Source organism: Panthera tigris, chromosome B1 (assembly GCF_018350195.1).
Source record: "Panthera tigris isolate Pti1 chromosome B1, P.tigris_Pti1_mat1.1, whole genome shotgun sequence".
NCBI lineage: Eukaryota > Metazoa > Chordata > Mammalia > Carnivora > Felidae > Panthera > Panthera tigris.
The window spans coordinates 76,201,688-76,218,271 of record NC_056663.1 but is presented as its reverse complement, the minus strand read 5'-3'; the positions used below and the strand labels follow the sequence as shown (position 1 = coordinate 76,218,271).

The following is a 16,584-nucleotide window of genomic DNA, read 5'->3' as shown; positions in this document are numbered from 1 at the left end:
TACCATACTGTCTTGATGACTATACGTGATATAGCTGGAAATCCATAATTGTGATGCCTCCAGTTTTGCTTTTCTTTTTAAAAGCTGCAAGTGGCAATTCGGGGTCCCACCTTCAATAACTGATCAACCTGATTTCTGTTTCAATTTCTTAATCCCACCATCCCCAGTGACATCTTATCAACCTGGCCTGCTTTTAGAAAAAAAAACCTGTTAAGTCTGTTTAACCAGAATCTCCTCTATCCAAGATGTGTCCTCTTATGAATTTTCCACCCACTGAATCTCTTCCCCACTCCTACCCTCTTCCTTGCCTATAAATCCCCACTTTTCCTTGTTGTATTCAGAACTGAGCCCAGTTATACACTCAGGTCTCTTTTTCCCTGTTGCAATAGTTCCTGAATAAAATCTTATTTCAGTGCTTTAAGGGCTGTCATGGGTTGTCTTGAAGAGTATCATATAGGAGTGCCTGGGTGGCTCAGTCGGTTGAGTGTCTGACTTTGGCTCAGGTCATGATCTTGCGGTCCGTGAGTTCGAGCCCCACGTCAGGCTCTGTGCTGACCACTCAGAGCCTGGAGCTTGCTTCAGATTGTGTGTCTCCCTCTCTCTCTGTCCCTCCCCACTCATGCTCTGTCTCTCTCTCTCTTTCTCTGTCAAAAATAAATAAACATTAAAAAAAATTTTTTAAGAAAAAATTTTTAAAAAAGAGTATCGTATATATAATCCTACACATATGCTATATGATATAATGCTATTTGTTCTCAAAGGCTTTAAATTAATTTTCAATATATTTTTTAAAATTTATCTCCACCAATTTTTCTGAATAGAGTTTTGGAGAAATCCAGTATATGGAAAGTAAATTAATACACTCAATCATTTCCTTCTAAAATTTTAAGTAGTCTAATATACAGAAGTTACATCAAAGTTAAATCAATTTTTGGTCTGAAGTTTAACTTTTTTTAGTAAGCAACCCTAATAAATATAAAAAACAAACTTTATTCTTTCATAAAATGATTTTTGACCAACACTTTCTTATTAACACCAAGTGAGGATGCAATTTAAACAGATGCATGGGGCACCTGGGTGGCTCAGTCAGTTAAGCCTCTGACTCTTGATTTTGGCTCAGGTCATGATCTCGTGGTTCATGAGTTCGAGCCCTGCATCAGGCTCTGGATTGATAGTGCGGTGCCTGCTTGAGATTCTCTCTCTTTCTCTCTCTCTCTCTCTGTCCCTCCCCCACTCTCACTCACTCTCTCTCAAAATAAATAAACCAAGCTAACATAAAATAGGAGCACCTGGGTGGCTCAGTTGGTTGAGCATCCAACTTCTGCTAAGGTTATAGTCATGCATTTCATGAGTTCGAGCCCCATGTCATGCTCTGTGCTGACAGCTCAGAGCCTGGAGTCTGCTTCAGATTCTGTGTCTCCCTCTCTCTCTGCCCCTCCCCTGCTTGCACTCTGTCTTTCTCCCTCTCAAAAATAAACATTAAAAAAAAAAATTTTTAAATAATAAGTAAAATAAAACAAAACAGAAGCCTTCTAACCACTTAGTACTTTCTTAATCTCTATAAATATCATAGTAACACATGGAAACATTGTAGAATTTAAAAGAAACTTATTTAAAAGAATAAATATATTCTACCCTCAAACCTCCTTAAATTATGAAAATCTATCTAAAATAATAGTTGCTCCCTAGTTCTGCAACATGCTTAAAAATACATATTTAGTAATAAATATCAAGTTAAGTCCATTTTGGTAAGGATATGGTCCAGATATATTATTAAATACCTGTGGCAATAGCTGAGATATAGAGAATGCTTATTGTACAATGTTTTAAGCATTTGTCACATACTGACACACATAATCTTCAGAACAACCCTAAAAGACAAGTAGTATTATCCTCATTTATCTAGATAAAGATAGGAAGCACAGTGACATAAAATATCATACAGTTAATAACTTATTAATTTTTGTTTATAAAAAGTCATCTTGACCCATTTTAAGAACTGTTTAGACAGGTGCTCTCATAAAAACTAGAGTATAAATGGGTACAAATTTTTAGATGGTAATTTAGCAATATCCTTTAGAACCTCTTAATACATGTAAAGGCTCCTGGAATTATAGGAATTTACCCTACAAAATAGGAGATATTTATATAAAAGCAGGCCCAGCACTGTTCAAAGATAAGGAAAAGTTAAACTATGGTGTTAATGCAGTACATTGTAACACAAATCAATAGATTTTTAAAATATCACATCCACCAATTTTTCCAAATAAAATTTTGGAGAATGCCAAAAAAATGAAAACTACCTTATTTACTCAGTCTTCCTTCCTATAACTACAAGTGACCTGATAACATTCAGATGTTATAAAGCTCAGCTTTTGCACTTAACTTTACGGCTCCATAATATGATGTACTGTATATACCTAATAATATGCAGCCACTGAAATTCATGTAAGTGTGAATAACTTTTACTCACTGATTATTTTAAGTCACAGACCCATCCTACTTCATGGCAATATAGGCCTAGACAAAAGATAGTACCTAAAGTTTTGAGTTTGGGGTGCCTGGCTGGCTCAGTCGGTAGAGCAACCTATTCTTGATCCCAAGGTCTTGAGTTCAAGGCCCATGCTGGCCATGGGCCTACTTAAAAAGTAAAATCCATAAAAATAAGAGGAAGTTTGAGTTTTACTTGTTAAAGAAAAAGGATATTTTTTAACAGTTCTCGTAATTCAGGATATTTTAAATGCCTTAATTTAAATTTTAATTGAAGAGTAGAAGCAATCTAGCATACCAAGTGAAAACAGAATCAATTAATGCCTCAAGATAGTGTTAAATTTAAAGCATTTTAAAAAAGGAAAAGTGGGATGCCTGGTTGGCTCAGTCAACAGAGCGTGCGGCTCTTGATCTCAGAGTCATGAGTTCAGGCTCCACACTGGGCACAGAGCCACTTAATTAAAGAAAGCAAAACAAAGCAAAGCAAAGCAAAGCAAAGGAAAGGAAAGGAAAAGGATCAACAATAACAACCTGGAAAATACCTAAGAAAATAATGGAATTACAAAGGTTACTCTTAACAGGTACATATTTGAAACTCTGAGACCAAAGTAACCAACACAGGGCAGTTACACTAGAAAACCCTATTACTGCTTATAAAATCTAGTTCAGCTGTTGGAGGAGAGAGATACAGTGACAAACAGCTTCCCTACTACAAAGGTGGCAGGAAATCTATCAAACTGGACAATAAAATTGCAATTGAGTTTCTTTGGCTTTTTATAGCAGCTGAATGTATCCTGATGTAACTCTGCAAAAGCTATACAATTCTGCAACATTAGTTTTTTACACACCAGTACTTTATCAAGATCCACGTTATAAATTTATGATATTGAGATTTTAAATGGCTGCACAAAGAAAAAATAAGCATCACTTCAGTATCACATGTATAAAAATGTAAAGCTTCAGAGTGAGTATTTTTAGAGAAAAAAATTTGGTCTCAATACTTCTGGCAGAATTTCTAACAACACGCTACAAACTGTTCACCTACTTACTGAATCACTTCAGCTCCATCCTAAACTTTAGTAAATATTCATTTGAAGCACCTTAGAATGTCAGCTGTCCATTGCAAAGACAGATGTCAAGATATTAGAAGTCCAAAGTAATTAACATAGCAATATTCAAATAAATTACTTTGTAAAACCTTATGAGAAAAGATTTTCATTAATGAAAAATTTTCACATAGAGAAATAAAACTAAAGGACATTTATTAAGCTTTAAAGGTAAAAACCACAAGAACTAATGTATACTACAATTTTAAATTTTTTTCCCCCTCACAGCATTAAGTAAAGGTTTAGCATTTATTTTTAAAAGTATACTTAAGCAGCAAACAGTAATAAGTCTAGTTTTACTCAGATAAAAATACTCTACAATTGACTTAATCAGCATTTATTCCATTTTGTAATTTTAATACTAAAACTTGACTCAAAGACTGGTTCTTGGCCCAAAACAGGCAAGACAGGCCTCTCCATAAAGTAACTATTTTCTTTGTAAAGGTTTTAATATCTGTTTAAAGCTGTAAGTCACTGGAGTAAAGAAAAACATAAGTTAAAACTGTATATGTAAACTATGTATAATATATAAACTATAAATACATATAAATAATAGTTGTATGTAATAGTTTTATAAGCTATAAATATATAACATATATAAACTATATATAATATACACATAAACTATAAATACATATACTTAAAATATACAAATCATACTTTTGGGTTTTTTTGTATAAGTGGAGTTTATACTTCTTCTTTCAACATTCTCTACACCATAACATATGCTCCCAGAATGACATAAAACGTTTTCATTAATTTTTAAAATGTATTAAGGGGTCTTAACTGGGGTCCATATTCAATTTATGTATAATTCCTCTATATCTGTGATACTTTCTAAAGAATATATTACATTAACAGCTTAGTGTAAAGGCAGGAAGGGAAGAATTTTATAAAGGTTAGTAAAAATAATTCTGTACACTCAGAGGGGCACTTGAAATACAGAATGCATAAGAAGGGATAACTTTAAAACACAGATTTCTGGGAACATCCCATGAGATTCAGATTAAGATTCTGGGGTGAAGTGCAGGAGACTATAATAAAATATACATCTCAAGTTACTCTGATGAGAGATTCCCAAATCAGACTGTGTGTAGTTATGGTACACATACTTTCAAGACAGCTGCTGCAGCTATTTCGTCAGTCACTGATAACAGAAGACTGAGATGCTAAGGCACATACAGGGTGCCCCGGTACCATGTGACAGCTAAACTAGACAGCCCAAACAATGATGGTGCGCATCTTCCTTCTTCCTGCAACAAATATTTAATGTGCAACTGCCACATTGCTCTATGCACAATTCTACAGGAGATATAAAGATGTATAAAATCTTTTGTCCCTACTCATCAGAGCTTACAAGGAACAACCAAAATAAGATGTAAGAGCTCATTTCTAACAAATAATATAGAAGAGAGATATTATAGGATCACTCATAATTAAATGGCAAACATTTGCTGTATCACTCATTACTGCTCTTCTTCATGTACGTTACATATTCCCAAGCAAACCAACAACTCACCATGCTTTTTCCTCAGTAACACCACCTCTGTACCTCTGTTTATGTCAATTCTTCCACCAGTGATTTTCATCATTCCAGTCTTTACATGCCCAAATCCTATTTACCTTTCAACACTGTCATCAAATGACATCTGTTCTACCAGTGTCTCAGATAGCCTCATTGTGAGGCTGTCTACCCATTCAATGTGAGTATCTCTTCTATGGCATTTATTCCTTCCTGCCTTGTTTTTTAGTGTTTTACATATATATATATATATATATATATATATATATATATATATAAAATATTATCTCCCATATTAGAAAGTAACTTTTTTTAGGATAAGATCTGTTCCTGATGCATCCTTCTATCTTTCATAGTAGCTAGAGGTACTCAAATACAAGAAGATAGGAAGAAAGGGAGTAGTGGAAAGGAAAAGGAAAAAAAGAGTTAAGGTAGAAATGGGAAGAAAAGCAGTACACAACTACTGTAAGACTTGGACACAGGTGATTGAAAACAAATGAGAGAGGGGCGCCTCAGTGGCTCAGTCAGTTATGCATTCGACTCTTGATTTCGGTTCAGGTCATGATCTCATGGTTCATGAGTTCAAGTCCCGCATCTGGCTCTACACTGACGGCATGCAACCTGCTTGGGATTCTGCCTCTCCCTCTCTCTCTGCCCTTCCCCTGCTTGTGTGCTCTCTCTCTCTCAAAATGAATATAAACTTTAAAATATATTTTTTAAAAGAAAAAAGAAAATGAATGAGAGAGACCACAGAGTATGTAACCACTCAAGCAGAGACAAAACAAACACAGATTCACTGAGGACAGAACAGAGAGAAAGAGACATAGGCTGGGGGAAAGGAGAAGACAGAGGGTACAGAATGGAGGAAGGAATGTTGAAGAGAAGAACAGAGAGAGGGACAAGAAAGAGGAAAAGTGGCCAAAAGAAGAAAGAGAAACAAACAAAGGGGGAGAGAGTTAGCTAGGCAGTGATAGATGGCAGCAGCAGGGACAGAAGGCAGCACAGATTGCACTAGATACCCACAGTACCTAATAGAGCAGAGGGGTGGAGAAGACTGAGTAGAGAGGACAGGTAGAGGGGGAGAGGAAGAGAAGCTGAGGGAGAAATGGGAATGGGAAAAGGAGGGAGACAGAGAGAGACTACTTAAAGAGAAATACCAAGAGAAAATTAAGTGCTGTGAATTCACACAGAATGCACTATAAGTGATTGAGGGAGTTAAATCCTGAAAAATACGAAGGATATGGCTAATTACAAAGGAACACAAAGTTCATGCCATGAATAAACAAAAATGAAGCTTTTTAACAAAGAATGATATAACTTTTAAAAGTTAAAAAGTTAAGTGGAAGGTAAGGCAGGAAATCCTTTGTTCAAGAGGAAATGAAAGATTGAGTAGAAACTCTTGTTAAAAAAAAAAACTTTGCCTTTTTATGAAAATTAAAACAAAGGGTTTGTGGAGGGAGTAACATTACGTAAGTTATTTTTAGCATAATAAACTTACAGGAAAATAATACCTAAGGCTACTGATCATTAGAAATATCCAGAGTAGAAATGATCTAGACATGTATAAAGAACTACAAACCACTAAAGGGAAGAAAAAAAAAATATTTTAACATAGGCAGAAAACAAAAGCTTGCAAAAATAAGAGCTTTAAAGTGTCATGAGGGGCACCTGGGTGGCTCAGCTGGTTGAGCGTCCAACTCTGGATTTCAGCTCAGGTCAGGATCTCATGGTTCACTGAATTCAAGCCCTGCGTTGGGCTCTGTGCTGACAGCATGGAGCCTGTTTGGGATTCTCTCACTCTCTCTGTCTCTCTCTGCCCCTCCCCTGCTTGTGCATGCACACACGTGCACACTAGCTCGCTCTCTCTCTCTCTCAAAATAAACATTTAAATAAATAAAGTGTCATGGATTAGAGGGTGAAACATTACTCAGGATCTAGCAATTCTACTCCTACTTATATTTCCTAGAGCAGTGCTCTTTTCAAACTGAGGATAATTCACCTGGCAGATCACAGAATCAACCTACTGGGGCATCATTAGCATTTTTTAACATAAAAGAAAACCAAAGAATATATCCCTATATACCAAAGTTTAGGAAGGGTAAATACTGTTTCCTGAAACCTCTGTTTCAGGTGTATGAGAGAAGGGTGCATGCATGTGAGTGTGTACATACATACATGGTCACTATAAATTTCCTACTGGGAGCCACAGTTATAAGAAGTATAAAACTGACAACTATAGTAAAACCGTTGCCTTTGAGCATCCTGACTTATTCATAGCAGTATAAATGAATGAACCAAAGCTGTATGTAACAATAAAAAATAATTCTAAAAACAAAAAGTTTGAGAAAAAATAAGGAATAGAAGCATCCACACAGTATGATGTCATTTTCATAAAATACAAAAATAGGGAAAATCAGATCATATATTATTTAGGAATATATTTTTCAACTTTTTAAAGAAGGAAATGATAAACACAAAATTCAAAATAGAGATTAGATTTAAGGTGGGGGTTGAAAAGGGAGAACCACATAGCATGTTCTTAAGTTGGGTAGTCACAATTCTATTATAACACTTCACAGCATACACACTACACAAATTATTGTAGATATAAGTAATTATTTTAAAAGTTGGGTTTATATCAAACATGAAGTGACTCAGGGTCTGAACTAGTGTGTTGGAAGTGAGAATTAAAACAAAGAGATGAATAGGAAGAATGATAGAGCTGTAACAAAGGAAAACAGTCACTGAGAATTTATTCTATTTTCTGTGATTTCTTTCATTAACTTCTTATACATATCCACATTTACCATTTCTAGATTAGACACTGATAGTTAAAAAAAGTTTAGAAACTTGTCTGAGTTTACACAACCACAAAATACTATAAACCAGAATTCAAACCCAGAACTATCCTTCGTCCAAAGCCCGTGTTCACTTCATTACATACACAAAGGGACTGGTAACTAAATATAAATGTTTAGTCAAAAATGTTCAGAAATTCAAAGATACTGGAGGTACTTCCTAGTTTAACCTCCTAATCCTGTACACAGGAAATTAAAAGACTATTGTCCTTAAATATTCTATGAATTCAGCAGTTCTCAAGCTCTTTCATCTCAGGATGCTTTACACTCTTAAAAGGTACTGTGGCTCCCCAAAACTTTTTATTTTTATGGGGTATATCTATTACTACTTATCATATTAAAAATTAAGACTAAGAAACCTTACAAATACACATTCCAAAATAACAATAAATCCATTATATGTTAGTGTAAATAACATAATGAGAAGATAACAATGAGAAGAGTGCTAGGATTTCACATTTTCGCAAATCTCTTTAAATTCTAGCTTAATAGATGTTGCACTCTAATATCTGTTTTTATATTCAATGTGTTGTATTATATACTGTTTTGATTTATGTATATAAAAAAATACACTTTCAAAAGACACATAGCTGGGAAAGGAGGACCTCACACATTTTCTGAAAAAGTCTCATAGGCTTGCAATGTCTTCAGGCTGTACTTTATGAATTACTGATCTAGGCACTTGGGTAGTTGTCAGTTAAGCGTTCGACTCTTGGTTTCAGCTCAGGCCATGATCTCATGGTTCATGAGTTTGAGCCCACATCGGGCTCCACACTGACAGCATGGAGCCTGCCTGGGATTCCCTCTCTCCTTCCTCTGCCCCTCCTCCACTCTGTCTCTCAAAATAAATAAACTTTAAAAAGTAATAAAAAGATTTGAAAAAAAGAATTACTGATCTAAAGTTTATATTCTTCTAGCCATTCTTCTTAAGGACGTGAACAAACAAAAGTATGTATAAAAGCACAGAATTAACATATAGTAATTTGAAATTTTGAAAAATCTAATTTAGGGGCGCCTGGGTGGCTCGGTCGGTTAAGCATCTGACTTCGGCTCAGGTCATGATCTCATGGTCCGTGAGTTCAAGCCCCGCGTCGGGCTCTGTGCTGACAGCTCAGAGCCTGGAGCCTGTTTCGGATTCTGTGTCTCCCTCTCTCTCTGCCCCTCCCCCGTTCATGCTCTGTTTCTCTCTGTCTCAAAAGTAAATAAACGTCAAAAAAAAATTAAAAAAAAAAAAGAAAGAAAAATCTAATTTATACTGATACTCCCCTAACCTAGAATTCCCCTAGATCTGAAATCCAATCCAAATGTATGTAAGACCCAAACTCAATCCTGTTTTTCTCATTATCTTTTGTAAAGAGGAATACAATACTAGCAGAAAATTAGTCCAGACTGCAGCAGCCTACTACAATAGAAATCAAAAGATCTGGGCATCAGCACAAACTAAATTAATTTCAACAAGAGGTAGCAAATAGTTTCTGTAAAGTACCAGAAAGTAGATATTTTAGGCTTGGAAGCCATACAGTCTCTGTTGCAAATACTGAATACTTATAGCATGAAAGCAGCCAGAGAAAATATAAAAATAGATGGAAGTGGCTGTGTTTGAATAAAACTTTATTTATAAAAACACGGGCAGAACCCCGTTTTAGACTAGTCAGCCCAAAAAATGTAGTGACTAAGAACATTTTTATAAAATCAAATCTTTTTCTTATTTATCACTGCATTATTCTCAAACATAAATTAGAGCGGTATCTTCCAATCTAAGATATCTTTGTAAATCCTTGTGATAATAACACACCCTCCTCTCACTGAGTAAGAAGAAAGCAGAATATATAACTCTTAGGTACTTTCAAATAACTAAAAGTTATTCAAGCACCTAAATAAGTACATTGAGGAACTGGCAATATATTCCACAAGAATGGCAAAATATTCCAGAATAATAAACTATGAGAGTAAAAAAAAAAAAAATTAAAGATATATAAAATTTACCATTTCTGTTCTTTATTCTTTCTAGTTAATTTATAATAATATAATTGTATGGTTATATTCCTTCTGAGTATAGAAAGAGTTCTTAAACCAGATACAAAATGCATAAACCATGAAAGAAACTAAATTTTACTGCGTTAATATTTGAAATGTAAAATTTCCTCAGAAAATACAAACACAAAACTCTAAAACTTAAGTAAATAAATTGACAAAAGATATTCATAAATAATACAGTAATCAAAAGATTAAAACAAGAATATATTTTTTAAGTTCCCACAAAACAATAAGTAAATGTAACTTAAAATTATGGAGGTACAGCATTTAAAATTCATCAAATGTATGGGGTACCTGGGTGGCTCAGTCAATTAAGCTTCTGACTTTGGCTCAGGTCATGATCTCACGGTTTGTGAGTTCAAGCCCCACATCCGGCTCTGTGCTAACAGCTCAGAGCCTAGAGCCTGCTTCGGATTCTGTGTCTCCCTCTCTCTCTCTGCCCCTGCCCTGCTCACACTCTCTATCTCTCAAAAAGTGAATAATGTTAAAAAAAAAATTTTTAATTCACCAAATGTGCAAATTTTTAAAACTCCAGCCATACCAAGTGCTGAGGTGATGTGAATCAATGAGCACTTATACATCACTGGAGAGTATGTAAAGTGATATACCAATCTGGGGGAAAAAATTGCATTATCTTCTAATGTTCAACATCTGCATCTTACAAGTAAACAGTTCCACTTCTAGGAATGTAGAGAGAGAAACTTACAAATATATACAAAATGTATCAAAAATGTTCATCAACTGGTAAATGGATAAAGCCATACCATGGAATACAACACAACTGAGAAAATGAACCCAACTACATGGGTCAATATGGATGAATCTCAAACAATGATAAGTAAAAACAGCCAGCTACAGAAAAATGCATTTAATGTGATATTCTTTATATTAAGTATAAACATGAAATATAAATTATTTACTGTTCAGATGTGTATGTGTTAAAATATACATAAGAAGGAAATAGAAATAATGAAAACACCCAAATTATAACCTTAATTATAAGGGGAAGGAGAGAGGGCATAACAATGATAGACAAAGAAAACTGGGATGGAGAACCCAATGTCATAAATACTGGTAGGTACATTATTCCTTATACATTTTTGTAGGTGTAGAATATTTCATTAAAAACATTTTAAACAAAAGCTATATAAAAATAACTTACACTGGCTTAAATTAAAAAAATAAAAATAAATAAAAGACTAGCAGATTCTCCCAAATCAATTTTTTAACTGACTGTAATGTGACCAAAGGACACATATTAGCCCAAGCTTTTCTAGTTAACTCAACCACCTTACATTACTAAAATACCTTCTCATCTTTGAATATACTGCGCCACCTTGTGTTCAAAAGCTTCAAACTACCCTAAAATTTAGAGAACCGTATCTGTGAAAATGGCTACTTGAAAATATAAGTTCCTTTATGCTATGCCATGAGGTTTCACTTTATTAAGCACAATAAAAATAACATTTGAAACCTCGTTTTGATTCTGAAGAAATTGGAAAATTTTTCTTCTTAGTGATTCCTTTTAGTTGTTCTTTCACTGTGCTTTCAGAGAATGTCTTTTTTCCTTGCTTTTAAGTACATAAAATTTTTAAATGAGTAAAACACAAAATTATAGACATTTATAACACTAAAATAAATTTTCATTAAAAAAACTTACCTTTGAATGTGTGATTGATAAGGTATCTACCCACACACGCCAGCCACCCCACTCATATTTGACTGCATGGTAAAGTAGGATTCTGAATATTGCATAAACCATTTCTGTTATCTTTTGCTCATCAGAATTCTTAGGATTGAAATAACAAAGAGAAAGCATCCATTCTTGCCATACAGAACACTGTAACAAGCTCCTGAAAATTATAAGAGGATACTGAATTACTAAAAAAAACTTTTTTTAATTTAAAAAATTAAAAAAAAAAACCCTCATCTCTAAGAATTCTAAAAAGTAAAAGTTCAAAACAAAATAAGCCAAAAAAAAAAAAAAAAGCCACCTCCATCTATTAAAACAATTAAAGAAGGTGGTACTGAAATTGACTTTAAATATAAGGTACATTACTTATATACCCTTAATGAAAAAAGCATATGGAAAATTCATTGCACAGTATTTTTTAAAGCAATTTTTCTTAGATAAAATTCAAACCTTACCTTCTATTTTCTCTACTGTTATTAAAAAGTTTAATCATATCAGAAAGAAAGGCTCTGCGAACTTCCATGCTTTCAGGACACTGGGGAGAATTTCGAAGTAAGGTTGCAATTACTTTTAGTATCTCTGTAAGACAATTCATAAATTAGTAAAAACCAAAACATTACAAAAAATTCATGATGGAAGATCATTAATATATTTCTCTAGCTTCCCTGACATAGATGTCTACTGAAAACATCCTTGTATTATAAAAAAAAATGATCACCTGCAGAAAAAAAATGACAATACATCTATTTAGAAAGCCTCCATGAATAAGGAATTTATTTCATCATTAGAATGTATGAAAGTAAAGCCAAATTTTAAAATGTTATATTAAATAAAATTATGTTATCTATGAATTAAATAATAGTAAAACTAACAATTTTCCATAATTTCTGCCAATTAGTAAAGTTGATCTCAAACTCAAAAGCTGTAATCAAAATCTCAGAAAAAGTTCTCAGTTTTTCAACAAAATAGATGTTTTATGCACAAAGCTTTCCATTTATCATAGCAAATTTTAAAAGCTACTACAATTTTCCTCCATGATTTTAAAAGTGAAATTAGGGGGGCGCCTGGGTGGCTCAGTCGGTTTAGCGTCCGACTTCGGCTCAGGTCATGATCTCACGGGTTTGTGAGTTCAAGCCCCGCGTCGGGCTCTGTGCTGACAGCTGAGAGCCTGGAGCCTGCTTCACATTCTGTGTCTCCCTCTCTCTCTGCCCCTTCCCTGCTCATGCTGTGTCTCTCTCTGTCTCAAAAATAAATAAACATTAAAAAAAATTTTTTTTTAAAGTGAAATTAGGTTAAAAAACAAATAAAATTAAAACCTATTCAACACCCCAAATACAAATGAAATTGCTACTGTAATGGTCTTAAAAATAACGCTGTCTAAATTTCTAGTATTTAGCTTTAAGGAAAAAAATTCTTTAAAATATATACTTAAATCCAGAACTATAAAGAAACAAAAACAGCTATAACCCTGAATTTAAAATTAAATAAATATATTAAGTTTTTACCCTATTACAATTCAGAACTTCTGAACTAGCCTTTTGCCAAGGTTTTTGGTGAGTGCAAAACAGCAAGTACGAAGATATTTTATCATACAATAAAAGACATTTGGGAAGTAATTTCTGAATTCTTCTAATGACAAATTGAAAAATTTCTCTGCCTGGAAAATGATTACAATGATGATAATAATCATAATAATAATTGTAATGACAATAATAGACACTTAATTTTGAGAATATACTATCATGAGGTACTATTTTAAGAAAACCCATATATAATGACAGCTAAATACTGATTTTATCCCCTTTTTAGAGATAAGAAAACTGAGGCACACAGAAATTAAGCAATTCACACAACTATTAAGAAACATAAACAATATAAAAACCTGGGCAGGTGATGCTTTTAAACACCATACTATAGTGTGTGCCTTTCTGAGATAGTATATTACATAGATCATACATTCTAAAATTCTTACTTCAATAAGTCATCTCTATAATCATAAAATATAATTTATATTTATATACATATACTCAAGATTTTCTCCTTTTCTTACTCTCTAAAATAATAACAGCAAGTCTCCCTGAAGGATGAGGAAAATTAAACTTCCCAGACATGTTTTTAAAACTAGTACTGAAACAGAGTACCATAAACACAACTCACCGCACAAAAGGTAATTAAATTTCTAAACTCTACAAGTCAGTTATTTCAATGTCAATAATCTTAAAAAGATGAAAAATGTACACTTTGTACAAGTGCTTAAAATTCTAAATATCAAAAGAAAAGACTGTTCAACAAGACTAAGTTCATAAACAATAAAAAAAAAGCAGATATTTTTCAATTCCAAACTTGGTATTCCTAACTTGACATTAATTTAAGATGAAAGCTACCTCCATGGTTCATGTAATTTGGCCTGACATCACTAAATGGTGCAATCAAAACTTTACTGAAAATCTGAACATACATTAAATCAGTATCTTACATACACAATTCTTCAAAACCTCTATATAAACATTTCCACATAACCTAAGGTTAATTAGATGTTATATTCAATATTAACCAAAAATAAAAGTAGCATTATATCATTCCCTATAATGAAACATTCTTTGAACACTATGTTCTCAACAATATCAACTTCAGGTTTTTCTCAGTGACTTTCTTTTTATTGGCAAAAAGTACTTTTTTTTTTTTTTTTTAATTTTATTTTTGAGAGAGAGAGAGCACGAGTGAGGAAGGAGCAGAGACAAGGAGAAGCAGGCTCCAGGCTCTGAGCTGTCAGCACAGAGCCTGATGCAGGGCTTAAACCCACAAATTTTAAGATCATGAACTGAGCTAAAGTCAGACGGTCAATCTACTGAGCCACCCAGGCACCCCAAAAAGTACTTATTAAAAGTATAAAAAATAAGGGGAGAAATGTGGGAAAGTACTCAAAGGATACAAACTTCCAGTTATAAGCTGAGTAAGTTCTGGGTATCTAATGTACAACATGGTGACTACAATTAGTTAACAATACAGTATTGTACAATGAGAAGTTACCAAACCAGCAGATCTTAAAAGTTCTCACCACACATACACACAAAAAATTCTAAAGATACTGTGATGGATGTGTTAACTAACCTTACTGTGGTAATCATTTCACAATATATACATATATCAAATTGTTTCATTAAGTTGTACACCTTAAACTTATACAATATTATATGTCAATTAAATGTCCATAAAAACAAAAACAAAAAAATAAAAGTATATAAAATACATACGAGGATTCTGTATCTTTACTGAAGAATCAGGATCTGGATGCTGTTTATGTATCACTTGAGTACAAATATGTTCTATAAGAATCTACAGAAGGAAAACAATAGATTAGCATAATCACTGTACCATTAATATAAATGAACATAAGTCAGCACTAATCAATGTTAAGTATACAGTCCAATGCTGTCATGCTAACCATCTTCTGTATTTTATAAAATAAATGATTTCAACATTGTAACTCTATTTTTACTTAATTACAAAACAAGACATCAAACAATCAATACAATGGAGGAAATACTTAACAGAGATGTCCATACTGTTTAATAATTAACAGATTAATAGATTTAAGATGCAGCTATATGTGCTTTATATAACTAATTTCAAAACTGTGTATCAAATCTAAATTACCTTATTTCATCTAGACATTAGCAACTAGCTTATAAAGTCATTCTCAAAATATGAAATAAGATTAAATTCTAAATATATTCTTACCTCAAACAAAACATTATACGTGGTCATTGTGATTAAATTTGTCTGAAGCATGAGTCTTTCTGCTAGCAATGAAAACAATCCATGTCCAAGCATGACTTCAGCTTTTCTTCTGTGATTTCATAAAAAGAAATAATCAAATGCAGAGTACTATTATCTACTATTTAGTATGCAAGTTGGATGAAGAAGATACAAAAATGTTTTTCACATTATCCATAAATTCCAGCTCAGTAACTCTCCCACTTTTCTTTAACCTAGAATTCATAAGGCCACAAAATCTTTAAGCAGAGAAATACAAACTACAATGTAAGCACAGCTGAAGTTTAAAAAATATATACACAAGACTGGCTATGTCACAGCACACCAAAAATCTTCAGAGCAATTGTTTATTAACTGGTTTCTACTCTCCATCAGCACTGAGCTAAACTCTATTATGGATGAAATCTAAAGCCAAGTAAGTTGTTAAGTAGAAAAACAATGTGGAGAAAAAGGTAGAAAAAATGAAAGAAAATTAATACTGTGAAGATAAATACACCAAAATTAAACTTCCAAGCAAAAATTTAGAAACTAAAGTATCATAAACTTCAATTCTACCCTGAGATTCATCAAATTTTTTCTGCAAATGGCTGGATAGTAAATATTTTCGGCTTTGTGGACAAAATGGGCTCTGTAGCAACAACTCAATACTGCTGTCACAATCTGAAAACAGCCATATATAATAAGCCAATAAGTGATTGTTGCTGTGCCCCAACCAAACTTTATTTACAGGCAGCCAACTGGAATCCACAGAAAGACCATAGTTTGCCAACACTTCTCTACTGCCACAAATGTTAATTTTTATAATAAACCAACATGGTATAAGGAACAATAGGTAGGATATGAATATCTACATTCAGCTAAGAAAAAAATACAAAAATTTCAGTTTTCAGTTATCCATATAACAGAACATACTATGACAACTATCTAGGTTAAAATATCAGCTTTATAGTACAGATAAAGCAAATGATCAACCCCCATGAAATGAAGTCTCCATGGTTTCTAAAATTCCATTTATACAAATGTACTCTTATAATGAATGAAGAACAAATGGAAAATTTATTTCATATAAAACTAACTACACTGGGGTGCTTGGGTGGCTCA

The 16,584-nt window shown here is 33.2% G+C and overlaps 1 protein-coding gene across 3 annotated transcripts in view; it reads right to left on the bottom strand.

The window, feature by feature from the left end:
* LRBA (LPS responsive beige-like anchor protein) overlaps positions 1 to 16,584 on the bottom strand; it is a 781,201-nt gene that overhangs the window by 604,279 nt on the left and 160,338 nt on the right. For all 3 annotated transcript variants that reach the window (XM_042983782.1, XM_042983784.1, XM_042983783.1), the window contains exons 19-22: positions 15,448 to 15,556; positions 14,961 to 15,042; positions 12,162 to 12,285; positions 11,674 to 11,866 (exon numbers count right to left, since the gene is read on the bottom strand). In XM_042983782.1, coding sequence (XP_042839716.1) covers positions 11,674 to 11,866; positions 12,162 to 12,285; positions 14,961 to 15,042; positions 15,448 to 15,556 — 508 coding nt within the window. The remainder of the gene's footprint in view (positions 1 to 11,673; positions 11,867 to 12,161; positions 12,286 to 14,960; positions 15,043 to 15,447; positions 15,557 to 16,584) is intronic.